Consider the following 26,740-nt stretch of genomic DNA (forward strand, 5'->3'; position numbering starts at 1 on the left):
CACACTCACTCTCTAACTCACGCTGTCTCACACTCTTTCTCACGTTGTGGAAGTACAAAGATTCAGAATAACGCTCCTCTTTCTCCACAATTCCGTCTTCGATATTCTGGCCTCTCGGAGTACCAAAAGGGCGGAGCCACGGAGACAGCCTCTCCCTGTCCCTCCAATCATGGGAGAGGGTTTGTCCTTTTGCAGTAGTGCTCCTAGAGGCCTGGTTCATGGAAAAGCAGACAGAGAAAGAAAGAAAGAAAGAAGACACAGGGAGAAGTAGATAAGAGGAAGAAGAAGGCAAAAGAAGAAGTGGAGCTGAGGAAAAGGAGACAGGAACGCAGAAGCGGTTGGCAGAGAAAGTAGGGAGACTCAACCAGCACAGACTTCACCCCTCCGCTTCCTGCACAATGCACCCCTGCCATTCACAACACACAGTTAAGGTGCACTCCATGCACCCGCCTAGACGCAGCTCTGGAGATGTGGTTACAGCAGCAGATCTTATATAGGCCGCATTTGGCCCACTGTTCCCATGTTGGATGCCTCTGCCATAAATAAAATATAAATACTGTTGAAAAATTCAAATCCATGAATGTAATACTGTTTCAAATGATTTATCCCCGAATCATGTTTATTTAAGGATTTATTGAGGTATAAAAAATACTTTTTTTATTTCATGCTTTGCCATAGTTTTTGAATTTTGTAAGTCAACTTTTATAGTAATTCAGTGGACCCCTATGTCTGGAGTTAAGGAAGGGGTTATAGAGAAAACTACTATTTAATTGTTAAGAAAACCATTTGGCTCTCTTTTGTATCTTCACATCAATAGTACAAATGTTTACCTGCATTAAAGCAAAAACAGGTACTGATTAATTCAAGAGTCCTTGAGCTGGAGTCTCTGTTTATAAAGCTATTCTTGGCTTCTCAACAACAGCACCATGGTTATGTTATCCCTGATAAGGTCACTAGCTTACTAATTCTGCAATAACAGGAACAATTCTGCAGGTAAAAGTAACAAAAATGAAAATTAGGTAGGCCAAACTACTGTCTCCCCCAACTTCTAAAAAAGGTTTGGAAAGCCATGTACTTGGACATAAAGAGCCAAGAGAGCCATGAAATATCTACCTTACAGAGAAACTGGCCCTTAATGTTCAATGATCAACTTTATTTTTCACATAAAATACACTGTATGTAGTAAAACCTATAAAAATCTCCAAATGTATTCTGATGATGTGTAATCTGTCTGTTGCAGTGATCATTATGTGCATGCATTCTGTCTTAATTGGAGGAAAGCCACAACAGGAGCTGCTGGAAATCGCTCATGAACTGAAAATGACAGATGGCACATATGTGTTCATCCCATATGACACACTATACTATAGCTTACCTTATGGAAAACACACATATGAAATGCTGAAGCTCAATTCCAAACTCAGGGCTGCCTATGATGCTGTATTAACGATAACGGTAGAGTCGGAGCAAAAAACCTTCATCCAAGCCTTCCAGGAAGCGAAGGACAGTGGAGAACTGGTTACAAAATTAATGCCCAATGAGGTATGTATACCACTTTGTAACACCAAAATATAATGAAATGCTGCATACTGTGGTGCTGGCTGTGTCTATCATGGAGCTATGAATGTTAATATGTATTCATGGGTTGTGTCTGGGGCTAGTCTTTCTCTATAGGTGACCTAGGCTGCCTACAGTGCATATGTGATTGGGGACACCACATTATTGTTCTCTCCTACCGTGTTTCCCCGAAAGTAAGACAGTGTCTTACTTTCTTTTTATCCCTAAAAGCCCCACTATGTCTTACTTTCGGGGTATGTCCTATATTGGGAAAAAATTGTCCAATTTTTTTTTTAACCATAAAATTAACATATACACCAATCCACACGTATACACCAATCCACACACATATACACTAATCCACACACATATACACTAATCCACACACATATACACCAATCCACTCTCACTTAATGCTTTCCTACCTTTCCTTTCTTCTTTCAGCTTCTTTTCCTCCTCTTCGCTCCTCTTCTTCAGTTCTTGTCTCCTTCCGGGTCAGAGGGCACGGACAGCGGTGGGCGCGGCTTCAGTGTTGTGCGCCGGGATCTGACAAGAAACCCCGGCGCACAACAGCTGTTGCCGCGGTGATCACAAGGGAGCGGTATCGGAGGTCATTAACAGACCTCCGGCTCCCTTGAGTGATCTTAAGCCGGGTTGAACCCGGCTTAAAATCACTCAAGGGAGCCGGAGGTCTGTTAAAGACCTCCGATACCGCTCCCTTGCGAGCCTGCTCCTCCAGCGGCGGACATTACTGTCCGTCTCTGGAGGGGTGCCGGGTGCCGCAGGTTGGCACCCCCTGGAGTGTGGCGCCCTGTGCGGTCGCACACCCCAAAGGTCGGCCCTGCTCTAAGGGGCCGGCCTTAGGGGTCTGCGGCCGCACAGGGTTTAAATAAAAACATCGGGGGTTTTTTTCAACTTTATTTAACATCCTCCATGTTAAATAAAGTTAAAAAAAACTTTATTTAACATCCTCCATGTTAAATAAAGTTTTTTTAACTTTATTTAACATGGAGGATGTTAAATAAAGTTAAAAAAAAACCCCGATGTTTTAATTTAAATCCTGTGCGGCCGCAGACACGTAAGGCCGGCCTTGGTGGGGACTTCCCGGCCCCTTAGAGTGGCGGACCCGGTCGCAGGTGCGGCGGGCCTAAGGGGCAGGCGCCCCTTATGCCCTGCGTTAATGCGGCCGTAGGCCGTAGGCAAATCCCCCGTGTTTCCCCGAAAGTAAGACATATGTCTTACTTTCGGGGTACGGCTTATATTAGCCGACCCCTCTGAAACTCCCGATACGTCTTACAATCGGGGGTGTCTTACTATCGGGGAAACACGGTATATTGACAAGCAAGTGCATGCTGGAGGGCTTGGAGACATAGCTCTTCCCTTGGTTCCCTGTTTTTTTTTATGGGTCTATTAAGTTATGATTCCAGACAGAAATCAATCTCAGAACCTTAATAAATACATTAATTTAATTGGTGACTTAGTATAGTTATATCTGTTATATTTCTTCTGCTTTTATCTATAAAGTTTGATCCTTCAGCACATAAAATGCCTACAAAGGTTTTAATTCATACTACTGTTTTTTAACATTGTTGCTGATGCAAAAAAGTCACATTGTATAAAGTGATTCTATGGCAAAGTTTAAAATAGTGGTCTTGTTATCATAGCAACCAATGATGTTTGCCAAAAGAGTAGACTTTTCCGTTGGTTGCTATGGTATAAAAACAACCTTTAAATTATGATTGATACATTATTATTATTATTATGTTAAAGTGTGGGTATAATAACTGTGAACAAAATGGGGTATACTAGCAAGATGAGGTGCAAAAAGGTGACGTTAATAATGCAGCCACTAATTTTTTATTGAATAATCCGGAAAACCCTGCATCCAGGTATCAGAACCCCTATGCTTATCCATAGGCCAAGCAATGGAGTTGGATGCGCCCAATAAGCAATGCTCTTACTTGAATTAAAATACACAATCAAAATAGATCTTGAGATTTGCCCATACAGAACAATAATATTCAATACGCAGTGTTACACTTTCCCACATAACAGGTTACAAAGTTTGCATGTATTCATTTTCAATAATAAGTAATAACTTTGCCCTTTTATGTTTATTAATTCAGGTATCACCATTATTTGGAACCATATACAATGCAATATATTTCACTGCTCATGCAATGAATAGCAGCAAGATGCATGGATCCTGGGTGTCTGGAACCACTTTAGCAAAGTATTCTAAAAACATGCGATATTATGGCTTTAACCAGTGGATTAGGACAGACCTCAGAGGGAATGGATACACGGACTATGTCATCCTTGATACAGATGTAAGGACCTGTGAGTTGCATCGCACCTACATTGTGGACATGGAAACAGATATGGTCCGTTACATGGGAAGGCCCATTCACTTTCCAAATAGTGTCTCCCCAAAGTCAGACTCATATTGCTGGTTTCAAGATGGAAAGATCTGCACTGGAGGTGAGTTCATACTAATGTCTGTCTATACTGTGTATTTAGTCTAGATAAGTTGGAGACTTGTCTACTCTGAACCAATCAAACCACTGCTTCTCCAAAAAGTTATTTTCAGTAAATGTTAACATATGTTGTTGAAATGGACCAAATCTCATCATAAAAATTAAACACTAAACAGTTCTGGTAGTAAAATATGTACGATAACATAATAATATCATATAATAATAATATAAAGAAAAATTATAAAGTCAAGCAATAAAAAAACCTTTAAGGTATATATTCAAGACAAACAATCGCATAAAACTTTGAGCAGCAATAAACAAAAAACTCTTGTCACTGAAGATGATGCTCATGCTGTCTTCCTTTCTCTTGTCAAAGCACATGTTGGTCTACAATGTATGTGAAACATATATTTATTGTTAAAGCTCTAATACCCATGTACCCCACTGAAAATCTTTGAAGTTGCTTTTTGTTGATTTTAATGTATAATTCTAATGAATTTGCCAATGTTTGTGTATAGTAACATAGTGATATAATAAACATAACTGGTCGTTTTTTAAGATATGATCTTCAGGAGCTTGCCTTTTCATCTTAAGGAAGCTTGTAGTGTATGGAGCCAGACCATGAGAAGAACATCCAATTACCTACATAAAAGGAGCTGTGGTGCTTAATGCCACTACATGCCACCATCATAGATCATATGTGTGCTTAGGAGGTCTGGCAAATTGCTGCTATATCTGAACCTGGAAAGAGCTCTTAGGTATCTGGAGCAAATATTCAGTGTTCTCAGGTATTGTCATAAATGTGGGCTAGAAACAAAAATATATATTTTTTTTATTTTGAACTATTTCTTTGAATGGTTACTCTGCTCCAAGAAGGGTTTTAAGCGCGGATGGAGAATGTCAGAGACATTTTCTTTGATTTCTAAAAGGTCAGATAGCCTTCCTCTTCTCTATCCTCCCCTAGATGGGGCCAACTTCAAGAAATCTATATATTTATGTGTCTGACTCATTAATTATATTTTCAGGAAATGTGAAACTCATTGTGAATCATGTCACACACAATGTTCATAAACTATTGTGACAGGTCAGATACAATCAGTAACAGATATCATTTTGAAAATCAAAAAGAATGTTCCATGGAACCAGAGAATGAAAGATTGTTTTGAGCTGGGGTTTTTTTTTGTAATGGGTGGTAGTGTTACCATAATAGGGCCCCATTGATCAAAGGGCCCCATTCAGGGGATATGAGTGCAGTGAGACAAAATCTTTATAACGCTAGATCTCTATAATATATCTTTCAAAAACAAACTTAAGATCATACGTATTGAATGTCTTAATGCAACCTCCTGTTTGCCTATGGGCACAGAATTTTGACATTTTGTGTTATTATCCAGCTCCTACTCAGACTATATATTCATAAAATAGATCTCATAGAGAGAATATGGTTTAGGGTAAACGCCTTGCTGTCATTACATTGATGTTATAAGAGGTATTTAGAGTGAACATGCATTTGTTCATGATTTACAAATCTGCCTAATGCCTTTAAAGCAGGATTATTAATGGAATTATGATACTGTAATTAAAACGAATGAATTATTTACACATTAAAATGTGTATAGTTACTGTAAATTATTACAGCCTATGTTAAATGCATGAACATTATTTGTGTTATACAAGTAATATGTGTGAGAAATACTGGATACTCAGAGGGTTCCCAAGTACAATCACAACTTCTTATGTAGGATATATTTAAAATAATCATATTTTATGAACCATAAAATCTGGGGCGTCCAGGGGCGTCCAAGTTTTTTCTGCAGTGGGCCACTTCATCAGAAATGTATACGTGCGCGGGCCGCACTTATTTTTCACTGTGAGAAAATATGGCCTTTAATAAAATATGCAGATTAAAATAAATTAAATGACACAAAACCTTTACTTTTCCTCTCACTGATTTCTGGGCCTAGAAAGTTTTGTGACTACAAATGCAGAATTCTGTAAAAATAAATAGTTCTATTTATTTTAGGGATGCACTAAAATGAAAATCTGGACCAAAACCGAAAATTCAGGGTTCACTTAGCCGAAACTGAAAATGACCCCCCACACACTTTTAATAAAAGTAAGTTACACACCAAAATTGTACAAAAAATTATATATTATGATTGTTAACAGCAATCTCAGGCATACCCATGCATGCACTGGTTGGCTGGGCATTGTACCGGTATTTTTTGTCCAATTTTAGTGGGTAACCACACTTTTATTAAAAGTAACACACCACAATTGGACAAAAAAAATCAACAATATGACTTGGCATGATAGGAGTCTGATTGCTAACAGCAAACACACTCTTTTTATACCCAGGCAACCAGTAAATGCTGGAACCTAGGCATGATGGGACTGTGATTGCTGTTAGCAGATTGCTGTTAGCTGTTAGCAATCACACTCCTATCATCCCAAGTCAGCCAGTACATGCTGGTACAGGGTGGCTGTAAGTGCAGACCCCATACTGCTGGCAGCATCAATACACAAGGGGGACAGCTAGCCAGGTTTCAGCATGTACTGGCTGACTTGGCATGATAGGAGTGTGATTGCTAACAGCAAACACACTCTTTTTATACCGAGCCAACCAGTAAATGCTGGAACCTAGGCATGATGGGACTGTGATTGCTGTTAGAAGATTGCTGTTAGCTGTTAGCAATCACACTCCTATGATCCCAAGTCAGCCAGTACATGCTGGTACAGGGTGGCTGTAAGTGCAGACCCCATACTGCTGGCAGCATCAATACACAAGGGGGCAGCTAGCCAGGTTTCAGCATATACTGGCTGACTTGGCATGATAGGAGTGGGATTGTTAACAGCAATCACAGTCCCATCATGCCTAGGTTCCTGCACTTACACATCCATGCTATCACACACACATAAATTCATTCATTCACAGATTCATTCCCTCAATCAGGCATACTCATTCAAACACACTCCCCCCACCCCATTACCTGCACTACAGCTCTCTCAATGACGATCACAGACTTCAGCAGGGGGCGCGGCCTCCCTCGTTCTCCCCACAGAGGAGGCAGGCCTGGAGCAGAGATTAGCCCCTCCTACAAGTAAGCAGCAGGGCTCTTGTGATCCTGGCTGCAGATCTCACGCGGGCCGCACCTCGAGGTCCCGCGGGCCGCATTTGGCCCGCGAGCCGCATGTTGGACGCCCCTGATATAGTTAATCATATTTTATTAAACATTACAATAATAATTAGCTTTAGTACTTAATTTTATTTTATTTCCACCAATGGGTTGGACGTGACCCCCATTGCTATGGGACCAGGATGCCCCCTCTCACCCCTCCTGTTCAACCTGGCTTTGGATCCTATTTTGAAAATACTTATTTCCTCTACTGAAATAACGGAAATACAGAGAGGGTCACGTATGGTTAAACTTTATGAATTTGCGGATGATGTCCTGTTATATACAGCACACCCACAATTGGCTATACCACGTATATTTCTCACATTAGATAAATTTTGTGGGGCCACGGGCTTCATCATAAATAAAACCAAGTGCCAAGCATTATGTTTAAGTGTATTCCGTAAGCCTCCACACATGGCAGACCTTGGAATTCAATGGGGAGCTAAGTCTATACGTTACTTGGGAGTTAGGATACCCAACCACCCTGCCAGACTGAATGGAATTGGCAAAAATGTCCTTCTCGGACAGAATTATACCTGATTCAGTATCTCCCTTTCTTTATTAAGAGGGATGATAACTCCCTAACAGCAGCTTTCCGGAGCTTCATCTGGTGCTCTAAGCGTGCAAACATCGATATATCTACCTTACAGCTGAGGAGACAAAACCTTGCATATAACTTATTGGTGATCAGATAATGTCACAGCTATCTATCGATACGTGGCAGATTGGGTCTTGTCTTCGAATGCTTACACAGATACACACTTGGAACAACAGTTTAGCCCAGATAAAGCATTTCCAGCCCTCTTACATATTCCCTCAACACAATTTATATTATTCATTCCAGATAACCCACTTTTTCATATGACTATACGGGCATAGAAAGTGGTGAGATTAAGATTAGGACTCCAGTTGAAGGTATCTTTGTTTCAACCATTTTGTAACAATGTTGTTTTACAGAGAGGGGTGGCGTCTGGTCCCTATGGTGGATGGGCGATTCACAGGGTTCGGAATTTGCATCCTTTCATGACTCCACTCTACTGTCTTTCAGCTTGTAGGGAAAGACTCCTCATGGTTCGTATCTTGTGGTTTATCTACCTACAGATACAAAGTTTTGCTAATTTCCAATTGGCATTTTTTGAATGGGTGGACTGGACTAACCCTCTTGATAGACAACTCTGGTTGTCCTTCTCAAGACATATAACCACTAAATTTGTTTATGGGTTACTGCGAGACACTACTGGTGGTGCCTGCATTTCTAAAGGTCTGGAGGTGTGGATGACACACTTCCCTGACATTGACAGGTTGGCCTTAATCAAATCTACACTATCCACATGTATGTTGCTTCGGGCCAGCACTAATGTCAAGATGCAACAAAAGTTGCTCATCAAGCATATTTATCTCCTCACCTCCAATTTTTTTATGGGGGAATAATGTCTTCAGATTCTTGCCCAAAGTCTGGTCTGGCGGGAGCGGACCTTTTTCATAACTTTTGGTTATGTCCTCCGATACGCTGGCGTAGTGCACAGACCTTTCTTCCCATCTTGCGTAGCATTAATCTCCAGGTTACTCCTGAGGCTGAGATTTGTGGGCTCTTACCACTAACTGACACAGTACGTATTTCTCTTACACGTATAGACCTGAGTGTCGAAACGTTGCCTGTGTGAAATAAACTCACCTTACCATTTGAGTTCTGAGCCTCTGCTTCTTTATTTTGAACAAAGAAAGAGACACCAAGTAGTTTTTCAAAACATGGGAAAGATTTATTGACACACCAGACGATTGAAACATCGGATACAACAAACATTCCAAGATACGTTTTGGTTTAGTGCACAGTTACTCCAGGGCAGAAACCCATGTGCGTAACACATTCCTTGGACAAAATAACAACGGACAGAGTATTGCTATGTGACTGACTTTATTTCTCTTAGATAACCATGTTGCTGCGGTTTGTTTTAGGGGGTGGGGGATTAAAGGTTTAGAGTTTTCCCACTTGCCCGCTTGTATCATAGTGTTTTACATCTGAATGTTATATCTGGGGAGATGTTACCGGGGGGAATGTGTCAATGTGAAATGTAACCTGTTCTTTATTCTGCTGTATCCTGGTTACCTTGTTTTTATCTGAAAACTCAATCAAAACGTTGTGACGGGAACAACCTGTACCCAGGCTGGGTACACCCGCCAGACGATGCTTCCTTCTCCTTATGGCCAGCGGGAACACAAAACTTCCACCGTCAGGCAGGACTAGCATCGAAGACAGCAGGAAACATAGCTCTTTGGGAACATCGGCGGCACTATAGTATACAGAAGCATAGCAATACGGTGCTTACCGCCCTGACCAGGGCAGCACAGAGGCCTACCCTAATAACAAGACAGGGCTCGTATTGAAGAAATAATATTGGTCAGACAGGCAGGAGGAAGGGGGAAACTGGGATCTAGAGAGCTCTGGCTCTCTCACTGTTGTCACGCTGTACCCCTAATCAGGTACAGGGCGACTTACACATAAATCCAAGCAAAGTACCAGATATTGCAATGCAATTAGTGTCCACTGTCTCCTGCAAGAAGTAGGTGATATAATTCACGGGTCCACCGTCTATAATGGGAAATTCAGCCTCCAGGCACCCACAAGTTACGGAGGCTTCCGTGACAAATGTCATTTAACTTTATTCCACAAGATCACTGAATAGGAGCAGCGTGGAGCTGAGTGGGAAAAAAAGGAGAGGAAACTGGGAAATAAGGGAAGCTCTGGGAGGAATCATTTTATTTCAATGTCTGAGTTCATTCCAGCGTGTATGTCAACGTGTGAAGAGTAAAGGACATGACTACTCTCGACATCACCCAATGTTTTGGAAATAATGGGGATAAATAACACTACTTTAATTTGTCTAAAGTGATCCATGCTGTTTTCTGTCTTTCTCAGGTATTGATCCTGCCTTTGCTTTGATGGTCTTTTTATGCATCCTCATTGCCATCATTACCATAAATGGACTTGCTTATGTTATAAGGTATTAAATATATACAATTATGAATGCGTGAATCATAGTAGAATCATTAGTTAATTGAAGTAATAAAACATTAATCTTATACAAGCACCAAACTAATGTGACCTTTCCAGGGAAATGTCACCCCTCTACATATTACACAATTTAATATAAACAATTTATGTATGTATTAGAAAATCGTGTAATTTATATATCATTTGGCAACAACTTGACTTCCAGTCTTCAGGTTCTTCTTGATTATTCATCTTTATCAGGTTATCTCTGTTGCTAGGTTGCTGATTGTTGTTGATTGGCCTTGATTGAGTAAAGATAGGAAAAGGGAGAGAACTTCAGAGCTGGAAATATATTCCTAATACTGACCCCTAATACTTACATTTAAAATAAATATACCCAATTACATTGGCTGAAAACTCAAATGTACAAAGTATAGAGTTTTCATAAATGACTAATTCATTTGTTTGTTTATTTTTAAGGGTATGTGGGGGCATCACTTATCTTTCAGTAATGTTAACCCCTGCTCTGCCCTTTATTTCTGATACAGAGAGGCAGCACATTCTTAATGTGGATGGGGAATAAAGGGAACTATGACTTTGACGGATGTTAATGCTGAACGCATTACAAACAATAACAGTGAGGAAGGAAGTACTGCTGAAATGAGGGTAGCACCAGCTATGGTTATCATTGGGTTGTCATTAAAACTTGATTTCAGTGAGACATAAAGGCACCAATATGAGTAAAGCTGACGATATGTTGGATGTGGATTATGTACTGTACCCACCCAACTGGGTCATCCATCTACTTAAATGATTTGTGTTTCTATCACATACATGTTAGCTCTCTTTATTAGTTGCTAATGTCTGATAACATTATGTGACGTTTTTGTTTTTCAGACGCCGTATTAATAAAATAAAATTAGTTAGAGGGCCACACAAAATTCTCCTGACCTTGGATAATGTTACGTTCATTAATCCCCAGTTTAGTCTCAAGGTAAGAAAATCCTGGAGCTGGCATCACACCAAATCTCATTGATACATGGGGGAGAGTTACTATAATTTACATGTATTGGGGAAAATGGAAAATAGAATATTTCTACATTTGTTATGATACAGGGGTGTGATAATTTGTTATTTATTCTAACCCATTCTCAAAGGAAGTCTTTGTTAAAAAATATAACTTTGTTATCTTGAGACAAGGGTTTATTTTTCTGCTTCATTCTGGTTAATTTGCATAGAATCCAGAGATCAACAGCATTGAGTTTATGAAACCAAGTGTTACATGCCATTAACTTACCCTCCCCCATGTCCTCAGTATGGACTGTTGCAGGATACTCTGGTATATGTGGTAGTAATTAGCTTGTTAATTTTGTTGCAAATTCGTTGGTGTTAGAAACATATTAATCTACAGCTCCGGACTTAGCTAAAAAAATGAAAAACAAAACAGTAGGTTCGATAACTAACATTTACATTTAATATGAATTGTAGGGGACAGCCTTCCTCAGTATTGAGGAAACTAAAGAAACTGTAGTATTGCACTTAAGAGACTGTTTCTTTGCAGAAACTTAGCAATGACGGCAGTCGCACGAGTGACAGTGCACAGATGACATCAGATACAAAGAGTATGAAGTCACCAATGAGGTCAGGTTCGCTAAAGAGCCTTACACCAGCCACCTATGAGAATTCCAATGTAGCAATATATGAGGTAGGTATTATTTAGTAAAGTGTGTTTTTATTATGCTTAATTAGAATTAATGTCACTTGCACAACGATAGATGTTTTTTGACATGTGGAATAATGAGTAATATTGCTACAAAATATATTAAACTTCATTTGATTGTATACCCTACCCCTAAAAAAGATGTAGAGGGAAAGTTTAGTCATAGGGTAGTTGCTACACTATGTTTGGATGGTGTCCTGCTTAGTGAGAGTGATAACATCCACGGCAAATCAGGCACTCTGGAACAATGGTAACAACTGGATAGTGCTGTGTTTAGTAAAGATGGTGGGGGCCTAAAAGTCTATGATAGTTTTGGACACCCAAGGTCATCTATTCAAAAAAGTAGTTATATCTGGTGATGAGGAGATGCTCGGAAGGAGATAGACTGAGATCTGTACATGTGAGCCTGTTTGTTGGTCCATTATGTCTGGTATGCACAACGTACTCACTCTGTCTATGTATCGGCCAACTCCTGCTTTCTGCCTTCCCCTGCTTGTCACCAAATCCCAAGGCCATATCTGTATCTGAGTACATGTTACCATGTAGGGCTCCAATATTCTGTCCTACTGGGGCATGTAGATGGGTGGGATATTCCTAGTAGCCTGGGGTAAGGGTTGTTGGGACTATTGGTTGATAGGTATTGGGAGACAAAGAGAGGGAGAGAGAAGGCTATTAGGAGCTAATTGATATTATGGTGGTAATCGGAGCCTTATAGAACTAAAGTTGTTAATTTGATGATTACAAACCTCTTATTTGTTGAAAATATCATTAACACCTTTTTGCAGGGTGACTGGGTGTGGTTGAAGAAGTTCCCTTTCGGAGACTTTGGGGACCTTAAACCTGGAACAAGCGACGTCTTTGAAATTGTAAATATATGGCTTAGCTCACGTAATGATGCAACTCACCTTTCCAGATATTCAAAACTACTCATCTACCAGAGGTTTTGGCAACCTCTGACCACCCAGCTTTTGGACTACATTTGTCCAAAAACAAGCCAAACATTTTTTTTTATTTGTTTGTTTGTTTTTAGCTCACATATTTTCTATCAATTGGAGCAGGAAAATGTACAAAAATAAAACGTAACCCCAACACTGTTTCTTTTGTATATATTATGTAGCAGTATAGAATGCACTAGCTTTCAACCTTAACAAACCTGGGTAAATCTCTCCAAGAGAATATTTATACATATTCCAGATCTGTCATTGATTGATTAGGTAAAATGCTACAGTATTTGGTTAATGGGGCCATGCAAAGAATTAAATACGTCAATAATATCCACACAGAATGCTGCATGTGTTTGAGTTATAAAACAACTTAATTGTGGGAACCAGGTAAGCATTGAGGGCAATATTTCACAGCCAGTCTTACAATGATGTCTTTTGATCTTGTGGGCAGATGAAGGACATCCGTCATGAGAACATCAATCCATTCCTTGGATTCTTTCATGACTGCGGAGTATTTGCCATTGTCACAGAGTTCTGTTCCAGAGGTAGTTTGGAGGATCTTCTACGGAATGACGATGTAAAACTTGACTGGATGTTTAAATCATCTCTTCTGTTGGATCTTATCAAGGTAACCAAAAGGAATGACCAACACAAAAGCTTTAAGTGTTGGCAATGATATGCAACAAGGCCTGTGGAGTTAATGTAATATACCTGTGATTTGCATGACATTATATATGATTAGATATTTTATTGAAGCCATTCTTCGTTGTCAGTTTCAGATCAGTGGCTGTTGAAAATGTAGTTGTGGCTCTGCGTCTAAGGGTTCTTTTATCTTCTCTACAGGGCATGAAGTATTTGCACCACAGAAAGTTCATTCATGGGAGGCTCAAGTCACGGAACTGTGTAGTAGATGGTCGTTTTGTGCTAAAAGTGACAGACTATGGATATAATGAGATTTTGCAGACTCAGAAAATCCCTCATGATGACCCATCAGCATATGGTAAATTAAACTGTAATACATTACCCTGAGACTTACTCATTTCCGAGTGTTTATGCCTTGATAACTATATACATAATTATTAATATATAACATTATTAATAGCACAGTAGCCAAAATGAATATGGCATTGTTTTTTCAGTATTTCATATTAATTTAATATAACTTATAGAAACATTTTCTAATGTGATTGTTAATTGCTAGCAGGGCCGGCCTTTGGGGTGTGCGACGTGTGCGACCGCACAGGGCGCCACACTCCAGGGGGCGCCGCCTCCGGGGCCGCCGCCGCCTGACGACGCCGCGGGGTCCGCCGCCGCCACCGCGGGGTCCGCTGCCGCCCCCTCTGGACCTAGATTAAAACATTGGGTTTTTTTGTTGTTTTTTTAACTTTATTTAAAATCCTCCATGTTAAATAAAGTTTTTTTTAACTTTATTTAAAATGGAGGATGTTAAATAAAGTTAAAACAAACAAAAAAAACCCCCAATGTTTTCATTTATGACCCGGGCAGGGGCGCCGAGCGGTTGCTCGTGAAGTTCTCAGCAACCGCTCGACGCCCATCACTCTCCGTGACTCCGTCGCGGTGCCGGCATCTCATGTTGAGATCTCACCATGAGATGCCGGCAGGACTCCTCAAGGTAAGTTAGGATAAGGAGAAGTAGGGAGAGGGGGGGTAGTTTGAAGGGGCAGAGGGGGGGTTTGTTTGAAGGGGCAGAGGGGGGGTAGTTTGAAGGGGCAGGGGGGGTAGTTTGAAGGGGCAGAGGGGGGGTAGTTTGAAGGGGCAGAGGAGGGGGTATTTTGAAGGGGCAGAGGGGGGGTAGTTTGAAGGGGCAGAGGGGGGGTGTAGTTTGAAGGGACAGAGGGGGGGTAGTTTGAAGGGGCAGAGGGGGGGTAGTTTGAAGGGAGGGGGGGTAGTTTGAAGGGGCAGGGGAGGGGAGTTTGAAAGGGCAGGGGAGGGGAGTTTGAAGGGGCAGAGGGGGGGCTAGTTTGAAAGGCCAGGGGGGGTGGTTTGAAGGGGCAGGGGGGTAGTTTGAAGGGACAAAGGGGGGGTAGTTTGAAGGGACGGGGGGGTAGTTTGAAGGGACAGGGGGAGTAGTTTGAAGGGGCAGGGGGGGTAGTTTGAAGGGACAGAGGGGGGGTAGTTTGAAGGGGCAGAGGGGGGTAGTTTGAAGGGGCAGGGGGGGTAGTTTGAAGGGGCAGAGGGGGGGTAGTGAGGGGGGCACCAGAGGAGTAGTTCGCACAGGGCGCCAGAACACCTAAGGCCGGCTCTGATTGCTAGCTATTGCCACCAAACCAAAATGTTCATTTTTTCCTCGTTTTATCAGTGAAACACATATTTTCAGATCACTCATCAATCCCAAAGCAGCTTTTGGCTATCAGTCTAGTTTTCCCTCCTCTCTTGTAGAGCAACTCTGGACTGCCCCGGAATTGCTGAGGGATCCGCATGCAGCTCTGCATGGAACGTTCACTGGAGACGTGTATAGTTTCTCTATTATCTTGCAAGAAGTAGTAGTCCGTGGACCTCCATATTGTACTCTTGAACTGTGTGCAGAAGGTGAGAAGGAAGCTTTGAGGATGATGTGTGAGGGTATTATTTTGTACTACAAAGTCATTTTTTAGCAGATTTGGCCCTTCAAATCTAAAAAAAATAAAAATATCTATAAAGTAGAGCTGCTATACATAAATTTCATATACAAAGTAAACACTTTATTCAGTCTGTGTTATTCTAGAAATGTATCTATTTTGTGAATAGGGAGTTTCCTATTTTTCACTATTATGAACCTGTAGTATTTGTTTTGACCGATTTAGCTATTTTTGAAACTTTTTAACTTGGTATATAAAAGGTGCAGAAATATAAAGGTTGAATATATCCAGAGAGGAGAGAAGTAATAGTATTCTTAGCATAGACATCTGCGGTTTTGTTTAAGGAGTGAGCAGATGAAAGCTATATATTTTTTGTATCCTGCTAAACAGCGGGCTTTCATTTGTTAAGGTGCTGGGCTGTGTGATTAACACTGAACTTTCTCTATTGTTTACCACACAAGTCAGAGTGTGCGTCTAATAGATTGGGCTACGATAACCCAGCCAGATAACTTACACATGGCAAATATGCAGCTGTCCGAAAATATTGTTTTATCTAAAAAACAGAACCATTTATAAAAAATAAAACAATTAAATACTTTGGAAAACACATTTTAATGTGTAACTTGTGATAAAAAAATGGTGGGTGTTCTCCTCTAAATCATTGCATTTTCACACGTCATTAAATACCATAAAAAACAAGAATCTAAAGAAATATAACCTGAAGCAAACTTTCTGCACTTGCTCAGACGTGCAAGAGAGGCATCACACCCTTGGTATAAAGATATAGGATTTTTTTAATTATAATTGGCATGCTTGTAATATAGAATAAAATCTCTTTAACACGAAACATGCACAAATAGTGATACTGCTATAACCATCCAACTAATTTTCTGCACAGACATCATCCAGAAGATAAAAAAGCCCCCTCCATTGTGCCGTCCAATTGTTTCTCCGGATCATGCCCCCATGGAGTGCATTGTGCTCATGAGGCGGTGCTGGAACGAAGTGCCCGACAGACGTCCCGTCTTTGATGAAATATTTGATCAAGTGAGCAACCTGGTTTACTAAAAGAATATGAACACTGTGTTTAAAAAACTAATGATAGATAGATAGATAGATAGATAGATAGATAGGTGGAAAGATAGACAGATAGATCGATAGATAGATAGGCGGAAAGATAGATAGATAGATAGATAGATAGATAGATAGATAGATAGATAGATAGATATATGGAAAGATAGATAGATAGAGAGATAGATAGATAGATAGATAGATAGATAGATAGATAGATAGATAGGCGAAAAGATAGATGATAGATAGATAGATAGATAGATAGATAGATAGATAGATAGATATATGGAAAGATAGATAGATAGATAGATAGGTGGAAAGATAGATAGATAGATAGATAGATAGATAGATAGATAGATAGATAGATAGATAGAAAGATAGATAGATAGATTTGAGAGCGCAACTCCTGGTGACCTGATGGCCTGCAGCTATTCTTGACTATTTAACAAAATGGATGTGTCTAATTCATTTACTTTATTACTTCATCACATGCTGAACATCATTTCTCTCCCTATGACCTTCATCAAGCTCAATACAAAATAATAAACCATCTCTCATCACCGAAATTGAGTCAGTGCCCTATTTTTGTTTGTTAGTATAAATGAGTATGTTTTGGTAACTGTCCAAGCACCTTCTTGTACCGTTGGGGCAGAGGCACACTGAACTAAAGCTGGTATTTGATAAGGTGGACAGCAATTTTGGAAGCATTATTGACATGATTAATTATAACTGAATTCTGCTTTTTATGTGTGTGTGAAATATGCAGTTTAAAAACATCAACAAAGGGAAGAAGACAAATATCATTGACTCAATGCTGCGTATGCTGGAGCAATACTCAAGCAACCTGGAGGATTTAATAAGAGAGAGAACCGAGGAACTAGAAATAGAAAAACAGAAAACGGAAAAACTCTTAACACAAATGTTACCTCCGTAAGTCTATGAGATATTTGGCAAACAAGCTGTCTTACTGCATTTGGCTTCTCCCTCTTCATTTTGGTTTGTTATAACTACTTGACCAGTAAAGGTTTGTGCAAAATACATTGCAGTGGAATCCATTGATCATTTATCAGGCAATGAGAAACCCTTAATAAACAAAAACATGTCAGAATTGACACTACAATGCTTAGAATGGAGTTTTTTAGGATTTCTTTATTTCTTATTGCAATCTTTTTTATAATTCAATAAATACACATTCACTCTGCCAGCACTGAGAGTGGCCATCTGGTAAACTAAAATGTCTGGTGGGAAGGTGGCCAATTAAGCTGCCGATCGAGTCATTTGGTGCGTGGTATTGTGCAGTCACAGGCTGAGATAGTATAACAACATAGCATGTATGTGGCTTTGAGTATCCAGCCAGCTTTCACAAGTACATCATTTACTGCACTTAAAGTGCTGAGGCCACTTTTCTTTCCCATGGCATTCACCATACCCTGCCTTTATCAGCAACATTGTTATATGGCAATACTCATTTCTAACTACTCAATTTTAGATCTGTGGCAAAAGCTCTAAAAACCGGCTGCATGGTGGAACCAGAATGCTTTGATGACGTTACACTGTATTTCAGTGATATTGTGGGCTTCACCTCTATATCAGCTATGAGTGAGCCCATTGAGGTGGTGGACCTTCTCAATGACTTGTATACACTGTTTGATGCAGTGATAGGAAACCATGATGTATATAAGGTAAGTACTGTGAAACTCCCTTATTTTATAGCAAATTCAAGCAATTAAAGGGATATTTTTTATATTGACGGCCTATTGGAGTCCATTTTGCATGGAATCCAACGCATTTTACCATGTATTTCTATTTAATGAAAGTTAAAAATGAGACCATCTCAGTTTCCTCCTCTGATGCTTGTTTTCATTGATCCAGGCTGTCTAGTTAAGTATGCTGCCTGCGCATGCATTGTAGTGACTGTGGGTTATGCTTCATTTAAAAATAATGGGATGTTGGTGGGTTAAGCAGCAGCCACTAGCAAGTATAGGAACTGAAAGCAGATCGAAGTCATTAAAGACAGAAATCTAATTTTCTAACCATAGATGCACCACGTTGTGTGCAGTAAAATGCTTTGGAGTACACAAAAACAAACTCCAATATACATATTATTAAATTGGGGGGGGGGTACATTGTCCTTTAAATTGTTTTTTAAACACTTTTATTGACATAAAGACATTCAGTACAAAAGAAATCCGTCAAAAAACACCTCCCTAACTGATGAATTTACAAGACAAACGTGTTACTAGTTCCATATAATTTACCAGCAGAAATTACAATGATATAGTGTGGTTGTATACTGTTCATTAGCTCATAACATTGCCAAGACTTGCAAAAATATATAGCCACACTTCTTCATTATGTCTTTTGAAAAGCAAATTATCGATGTTTAACGGCATCAAACATAATCTGGTCATCAAAACAGGGACGTGAACAGGACTGCTTTAATACAACAACCTTGATTTTGTCTCATGACAGGTGGAGACTATAGGAGATGCATACATGGTTGCTTCAGGTCTTCCTAAGAGGAACGAGAAAAGACATGCAGCCGAGATCGCAAACATGTCTCTCGACATCCTCAGTTCAGTGGGCTCCTTTAAAATGAGACACATGCCTGATGTACCGGTCAGGATACGTATAGGCCTCCATTCAGGTAATACGGAGCCTTAGGTATTTGTTTTGCTTAAATATCTAAATTTCTCTGGGACCAAAGATCAGGCGAAACCACAGCTTCTAAGGTTAATTTATTAAACAAAGCATACGTATACATACAGCACCAAACGATGACAGATGATAGTCACAGGATAATGAAGTGCTGTAGGCTCTTCTGGAAACAATGGAAGAGTAATGGTTGGAGTAGAGGGGTAGTTTCTCCATTAGATTACATCATACAAGTTATCAAAAGAACCTCCCTTAGTAGTTCTGTTAAAACACATGTTCCTGTCACTCATATTTCACTTACACCTAATGTGATTGTATATATATGCCATTGTACAGTGCTATGGGATTGTATGGCTCTATATATAACAATGAATAATAAGAATAATAATAAAGAAAGTTCTTACACAGAGGAGCTTTGGAACTTCCAGTTCCTACACACAAGGAGAATGCAAGTCCACCCTTGCAACTCATCAGTGAATGTGCTCCTTCTGTTCTCATTAATTTAATGTCAGAGAGAGAAAGATAATTGGTTATTAAAATAACATATTTGGGTTCTTGGAGATACTTCTGTGGTTCATATGATTATTACTAATCCTCTTCCAGGTCCTGTTGTAGCTGGAGTAGTAGGTCTCACCATGCCAAGGTATTGCCTGTTTGGGGATACAGTAAATACTGCATCACGTATGGAGTCAACAGGGTTACGTGAGTAATTCAATGGAGTAAATGTATTTATATAGTGCACGCTGAACTTATGTTGGCTTATACAACAGGTACCCTTAAAAAGGAATTGAATACTTGTACAGTCTATGAACCAAGAACACACATGGCGATAAAGATCAGTGCTATGTAATATTTTATATACATTATAGTAATGACATACCAAATTAGTGGTAACTCCAAAACATTAAAGTTTAAGGCAATTGCTTATATTAAACATTTATTAACTGTACAAGGCCTTATCATTAGGACAAGTTGTACATTATGGAGACCCTTTAAATGACCCATTAAATGACCCATTAAATCACATAATTCATTGTAATCATGGCCTTTAAGATAATGTCGCATTTTACTTTGCAGCTTATCGAATCCATGTTAATCAAAGTACTGTCAAAACACTTCTCTCTTTGAATGACGGCTACCTTTTGGAATTACGAGGAAGAACAGAACTGAAGGTAAGTGACACTGTTCATCACAATGATCACAGATATGAAAATGTGTTCCATGTACCAAAATTTTGCTGCCACAGTGACATCACTCATGCAACCTTCCACATTATGTGTGAAGTGGAGTATCATGAAAGTGAGTTAATTTCCATGATAAGTACGTGTTGTCAGAATGTCACAGTATACTTAGCTCACATAAGACCAATTTTTTTTTTTTTTTGGAAGCCCGAGGTGCGTGCTCCATTGGGTGCCGCATTCTGTGCACAAGGCAGCAGAAGCCAGACTACGATACCGAGTTCCCTCACGGAGAACTCGGACAAATTCCAACCCCCCCCATGGGAGGGTCGGATCTTGAGTCTCACCCAGAAGAGTGAGACTCCTTGCTGGTTTTGTAGAGAGAGGAAGGGGCCAGAAGGCTCCCAATCCTCCTCCAGCAAAGTCCAGGCTTCACTGCCTCTTAAAAAGAAAACAGTGTCCGAAAACGTGGGTACAAAATCGTGTGCCAAGAGTTGTGAGGGCCAAGCCGTGAATTTGGAAACCGTGAATTCAAAAGGGGGGCAAATTAATTGGCACTCGTGAAAACGAAGTGTATTATATAAATAAAGAAAAATAATTTAGGGGCAGACCATTGCTGGCCTGCCAGATTCAAAAATAAGAACTTAACCCCAGGACCAGAAGGTACCTGGGGAAAAGGTAGTGCTGGTAGGCCGCCAGTGGGAACGTGTGCTCACCGTGTGCAGTGGCGTGCAATACCACACACGGTGACTCCAGCATTTCTGCCAGGGCAATTCCACCTCGGGCTCCATTTGCTATCCCAAACCCTAAGGCCAGAGGATCAGCATAGTCCCCCCCCTTCCCAAAGAGGAACTACACTTGATCTTAGCCAAAAGGCCGAGAAGCGATAGACCAATTTTGTACATGCACAGTACATGATTTTGGGATTGCATATGCAAAGCTGCTAGTATTCTCAATAGTCGGCACACTAGCTGGGACAAAGGCATGAACTCAGTTGTTGTGAGTGTCCTTGCAAATGCTGGACAGTTAGCAGCTATGTTTACCTTACAGGTCTTGGTATTGAGGTAATGCACATCTAGTGGATAATATTATTCCAGCAGTAAATCTATGTCTTAGGTATGTTCATCAAATGTATTATTTTGGAGAATTAAAGGCCAGTCCAAGCAAGATCACAAATACAAAACTCTTTTAACTGGGTAAAAGCCATTGTGATTGAGTTGCTTAATGCCTGTATTGATGTCATTTAATATTTGTGCTCCCAAGACACAGGAGATAATGTGTCATATTTATCTTTGTTAAATAATAAGTCACCTGGAAATAAACCAATTGAACAGCGTGGTGCTTGATATGCCTCTAAGGTGACTGAACCGTACAATGTTTCAGGTCAGAACATTATTTACACTCTCTGGTCCCTGCGAACATGCACATAGCTGGCTTATTGTGAGATCATTTTAATCTAAAGCTGGGGTTATTAACTTTAAATCTGTGTGATCACCTGAACAGAACATGTCTAACAACCATTACTGGCAACACATCTAATGCTCTTTTTCCAAGCTGGCTCCAGACGTATTTGTTTATTTTGCTATCCATGAAGGAGAACACTTCTTATCTGTCTGTATAGAGATTTGTACCTTGCTCTGTGGTTTTTTTTTTATGTTTTTGTTCAGTTTTTACATATACTGTTTAATACAAGGGCTTTAGGGGGAATCTTGGTTATCCATTTGCCAATCGTTTATACAAAAAACTCAAATTGGTTCCCAAGCTGCATAACATGACCCATCTACATAAAATGAAATATTTCAAAGTCAGTTACATTATCCACTAGTTAGTTTGTTACATTATTTGAATGCATTGGAAGTCTCAAACTAAAGACTAACATTTGGGACAAGGAGCACAATTATAATCACATTATTTTTATAAACATGAGTTATTTTATAGCCAGACTACACTAATACCAGAGAAAGGATAGGAAAGAGGATAAATAAATGGAGGCTGAAAGATTTGTCTTTGATCTGGCCTTCCAATATGCAGTTCCCAGGGTGGGTTTTGAGAAGCTTACACAACTTAATGGTCACAATAAACAAGGGAACTATATTCTGATGTCTTTAGAGATGATTTGTTGTACATGGTAATGAATTCAGCAGCATTAAATGTGTAATGCAGCACGATATTGAAAAATAATGAGTTACATCATATATAGACAATATGACATTTTGATAATACCATTGGCATCACTGCTGTTACAAGACATTTATATATTGTATATGTAGCCTAGTTACAAGTAACAATAGTCACAATTACAACAATAGTCTTTCAAAGTGAGGGCTTCTTTTTCAGAAATCGGATTTAAATATACTCTTCTAGATTGCTGAAGACCTAGTGTGTCCAGATTGGGTGGAACATATGGGTCCTCCTTTGCATCCTGGTAATTCTGTCCTTTGTCTCTTTTGGATAAGGGTAAAGGTATTGAAGAGACCTTCTGGCTGGTTGGAAAAGAAGGTTTTACAAAACCGTTACCTGTTCCGCCAGTGATCAAGTCAGGGTAAGCGGTTCAAGTGCAGGATATTGTCTCACTATCCACCTAACTGTATTTTTTGTTTTGTTTTACGTCACTATTTTGATATCGTTCACAGGCAAGTGGGGCATGGTTTGCTGCAGGATGAGGTAACCGCTTTCAAAAGAAGAAAAGCAGAAAAGCAACTTGCAAGGAAGAATAACTGAGGTAATGTTATGCATGAAAATGTATAACATTACATGCTTTGTGTCACATGCTCAAACCACTTGCTGTGGAATCTTAAGGGCTCCTTTCTCCTAATTGCTTGGCAATAATCAGGAGGATCTGACCAGTTTTCATGTCACGTGTACCTACTTTCGTTTCTCTCCTTGTTTACAAAAGGCCTTTTGCCACCTAGCAAGTTGCAGGTCACTTATCAGTATTAGGCTTTGGTGAAGTGTCTGGTTATACATTTATACAACGCAAACAAATCTGTTTTTGAAAGAGCCTTAACTACAGGGAAGACATTCTCATTGTTGGTCAGCAGTCCATGTTTTCAGGGTAGGTGGATTTTTCAGAAATATATATATATATATATTACATTTACCAGTGTTTGTGTACGGCATTCCTACAAATCTGCAATGAACAGGATACTGAGAATACTTAAAGAGGAACCACACTTTTATATTCTTTCGTTATTGTATTGTAATGAGGGATTTTTTCTACAACCAAATGCTATTTGTAAAGCTAGTTCTCACGAAGTGGAAGCCTCTCCGCAATAGTGTAAATATTTATGCCGCAATCATCCTTACTAAAGCCACGTATTGTAGCAAAATATCAAAATGTGTCTTTATTTGTTATAGTACTAGTGCTGCTACTTAGTGTCTGAAGTCAAGGCCCGGAAAGGCAACTCTTCATTCTAAATGTCCACAACTGACCAACCCAATAAAATAAATGCAAAAGAAAATATAAGATCCAAAATCCATTTGTTTCACCCTATGGGTTGTATTCTTTAAGCCCAAATTGGCGTACAAAAGTTAGAAACCTAAAACGTAGAACTTTTGATTAATGAAACATATTTATTTTAGTGTCAAAGACCCTCGATGAGTTTAGCTATCTAAACTAATTGTTTACTAATTGAGCCCAGGAAAAGTGATTTATTTATCTCATCTCAGGCTACTTGGTCCAACTTGGGCTTTCTGAATACACTCATATGTTGGTCATGTTTGAAGAACACTAATAGTCAATAGACTATTATAAATAGAAGTACTGTCTTCTGTATAAATGGATAGGACTCTACAGGAGGGAACCTTTGCTCTACTTCAGATGTTATAAATACCAAATAAAACACAAAAAAACAGTGTTACAAAGTATGTTGCAGGCCATCCTGCAGCAAACGGCCCTAGACTTTGGGTGAGATTCTTGATTCATCGAAGTAGCTATCAAAAATGTTCTGCATTGGTTTTCTCTAAACATAGACTAGACAGCTACTTCTAAGGATATAGAATCCATCTCGTTGTCTACAGTTGCCATGTCAGTAGCTTGCGTCACGTCTCAAAGAAATGACTTTCGAAATGCTTTAGCTATCATAAATGTCATTGTGGTCTTTTCTTTGGATTTCACCTTTCAATTACTTAACAATAAAATATATATAGACATTCTTTGCTTGTTTCCTACACTAAATTAAAAGCCCAAATAGTAACATTTTCTTGGCATATATGTAGACACTGTAATTTTTTTTCAAACAAAATATCCAAAGAGGTCAAACTATTTACAAAAGGTGTGAAATTTGGTGTCAATTTCGTGTTCCATTTTTAAATCATATTAATTAAATGATGTGCAAGTGACATATGACACATAGAGGACTTAATGTTAAGAAATGATTCATATCTAATGCTTACCTTCTTAACACAGTCACAAAATAAGGAGAAGTCATCATCACTCACGATTATGTATTTGGCATTGCTAATACAGTGCCGGGCAGATAAGCAGAGTCTGCAGTTACTATGGTAACTAGCACGCACCTCTCTAGGTAACTAGATTTGTTATATTATAACATCATATTTCTAGAAACCTTGAATGCCACGTTACAAATATCATATTAAAGAACAATTGAATATTAAAAGACTGCGCTTCCCCTTCACTTACTGTATTGGGGTAGAATTAACCTGCTTTGTATTCCAGATTGTCGCATGCTGACAATTTTCTCCACATTTGCATGGACACCCATCGTTGTGGTCTACAGCTCCCATCATAGCGTCATAACGTGGTCCTATGCTGGATAAGTGGTTCAGCAGATCTAGTGCTTGAAAGTGGGAGTGCGTAATTATATGCACATTAACACTCTTATAAAGTTTATCCTGGTTTATCGTCACAAAATAAGTGAACTGGGAGCACAGCTGCAGGTGTAATACATTATGATAAAATGATCATACCAAGCACAGAGCCATACATGCTGGCTATGATGAGTTGGTTAATGTGGCCACACACTGCCATTGTGAACCTTGGGCATTCATGCAATAAATTGGTTACAAATTGTTGGCAGGTAAATTAAAATATGCCTAGCTCACACCATGCTCAATCCCAACTCCACCTATACCCTACCATAAAACCTCCGACAAGTGTCCATGTTGCCGGCAGCACCACTCATGCACTGCTGGCATTGGTGGCAACACTCGTGGTCAGAACAGCCAGGACACAGGTAGTGGCAATTAATTACTATTAGTGAATTGTTTTATATAGCTCCATCGTATTCTGCATTGCTGTACTAACAGCATTGTGGGGCTAAATTATGCTTTTGGATTCAACATATTCAGCACGAGAAAAATAGTATTATTTCTTCTGCTTAAAAGCAGTTTGGGCCTTATCAGATAGAAGCACATATTATTGGGTGATTAATCTGTTACAAAGGAAGGACGCAAATAATCATTTCCTGGTGCTGTATGTGTCATATAATCATGTAGACGGGTTGAAATTATATTTTCACTTTTAAATCAAACCTAATTAATGTTGTTCAGCTTTAATAAAAGCACCTTCGACTTCTGATCCATTTTTTCTCTCCAAGGGACATTATTCAGATTGTCCAAATTTCCAGCATGTGTCTTTTACTATCTAGCACTCAAGAGATCAATATATGTTAATGTCATAATAATTTTCATGCAACACAAATGTCCTGAATATGTAAATTACTCAATGAGGAAACCTGCTTGTCATTGCTGTTCTGAAACGGTAGCTGTGAAATCATGGTGATCACAAGCAACTTCTTTTTTTGTCACTTTTCATGATTCATTTTTTTTTATTTTAGAAAATATATTTTCTGGAAATGTATTCACATCTATCTATCTATCTATCTATCTATCTATCTATCTATTAGCTATATATCTATCTATCTATCATCTATCTATCTATCTATCTATCTATCTATCTATCTATCCTCTATCTATCTATCTATCTATCTATCTATCTATCTATCTATCATCTATCTACTGTCTATCCATCTAACTATCTATCTATCTATCTATCTATCTATCTATCTATCTATCTATCTATCTATCACCTTTGTGGTAAAGGTTAATGTTAAACTTTACCCAAGTGTCTTTTGACCCCAGATAATCATCAGCTAACTAGATTTCAGACGGCAAAGCTATCATAATAGTTATTAATAAGTGATCTTGAAAGTCTCAAAGGAAAAAACGAAAAGTTTATTTCTGGACTTGGAATTTTTAGGTTCACATTCAATAAAAACTATACATTTTTTATATGCTGGTAAAAATAAGTAATTACAAGAGAACTACCTTACCTGTTAAGGTATCAGTATTCAATGGATGTTTTCCATCAAAATAATTTGTAGATGTGGTACTATTATACTATTATACTATCTATAAACTACTGACA

At 39.2% G+C, this 26,740-nt stretch overlaps 1 protein-coding gene and 1 non-coding gene across 2 annotated transcripts; one reads left to right on the forward strand and one right to left on the reverse strand.

Annotated features, from left to right (window-relative positions):
• The first annotated feature begins 1,248 nt into the window (after positions 1-1,248).
• LOC149298116 (retinal guanylyl cyclase 2-like) lies at positions 1,249-22,898 on the forward strand. Its single transcript, XM_089487619.1, has 16 exons — positions 1,249-1,542; positions 3,684-4,038; positions 10,131-10,215; positions 11,103-11,199; positions 11,767-11,910; positions 12,711-12,791; positions 13,321-13,497; positions 13,713-13,869; positions 15,270-15,419; positions 16,347-16,495; positions 17,286-17,449; positions 18,009-18,201; positions 18,992-19,166; positions 19,778-19,876; positions 20,252-20,346; positions 22,809-22,898. Exons 1-16 carry the CDS (start codon positions 1,249-1,251, stop codon positions 22,896-22,898), a joined length of 2,505 nt encoding a protein of 834 aa, XP_089343745.1.
• On the reverse strand, positions 21,058-21,240 carry LOC149298117 (U2 spliceosomal RNA). Its single transcript, XR_016272450.1, has one exon. It is a non-coding gene; the product is annotated as a U2 spliceosomal RNA (small nuclear RNA).
• Positions 22,899-26,740: the final 3,842 nt, after the last annotated feature.

The sequence above is a fragment of the Sceloporus occidentalis genome, unplaced genomic scaffold, assembly GCF_023333645.1.
Source record: "Sceloporus occidentalis isolate IW3139 unplaced genomic scaffold, rSceOcc1.0.p SCAF_34, whole genome shotgun sequence".
Taxonomy (NCBI): Eukaryota; Metazoa; Chordata; class Lepidosauria; order Squamata; family Phrynosomatidae; genus Sceloporus; species Sceloporus occidentalis.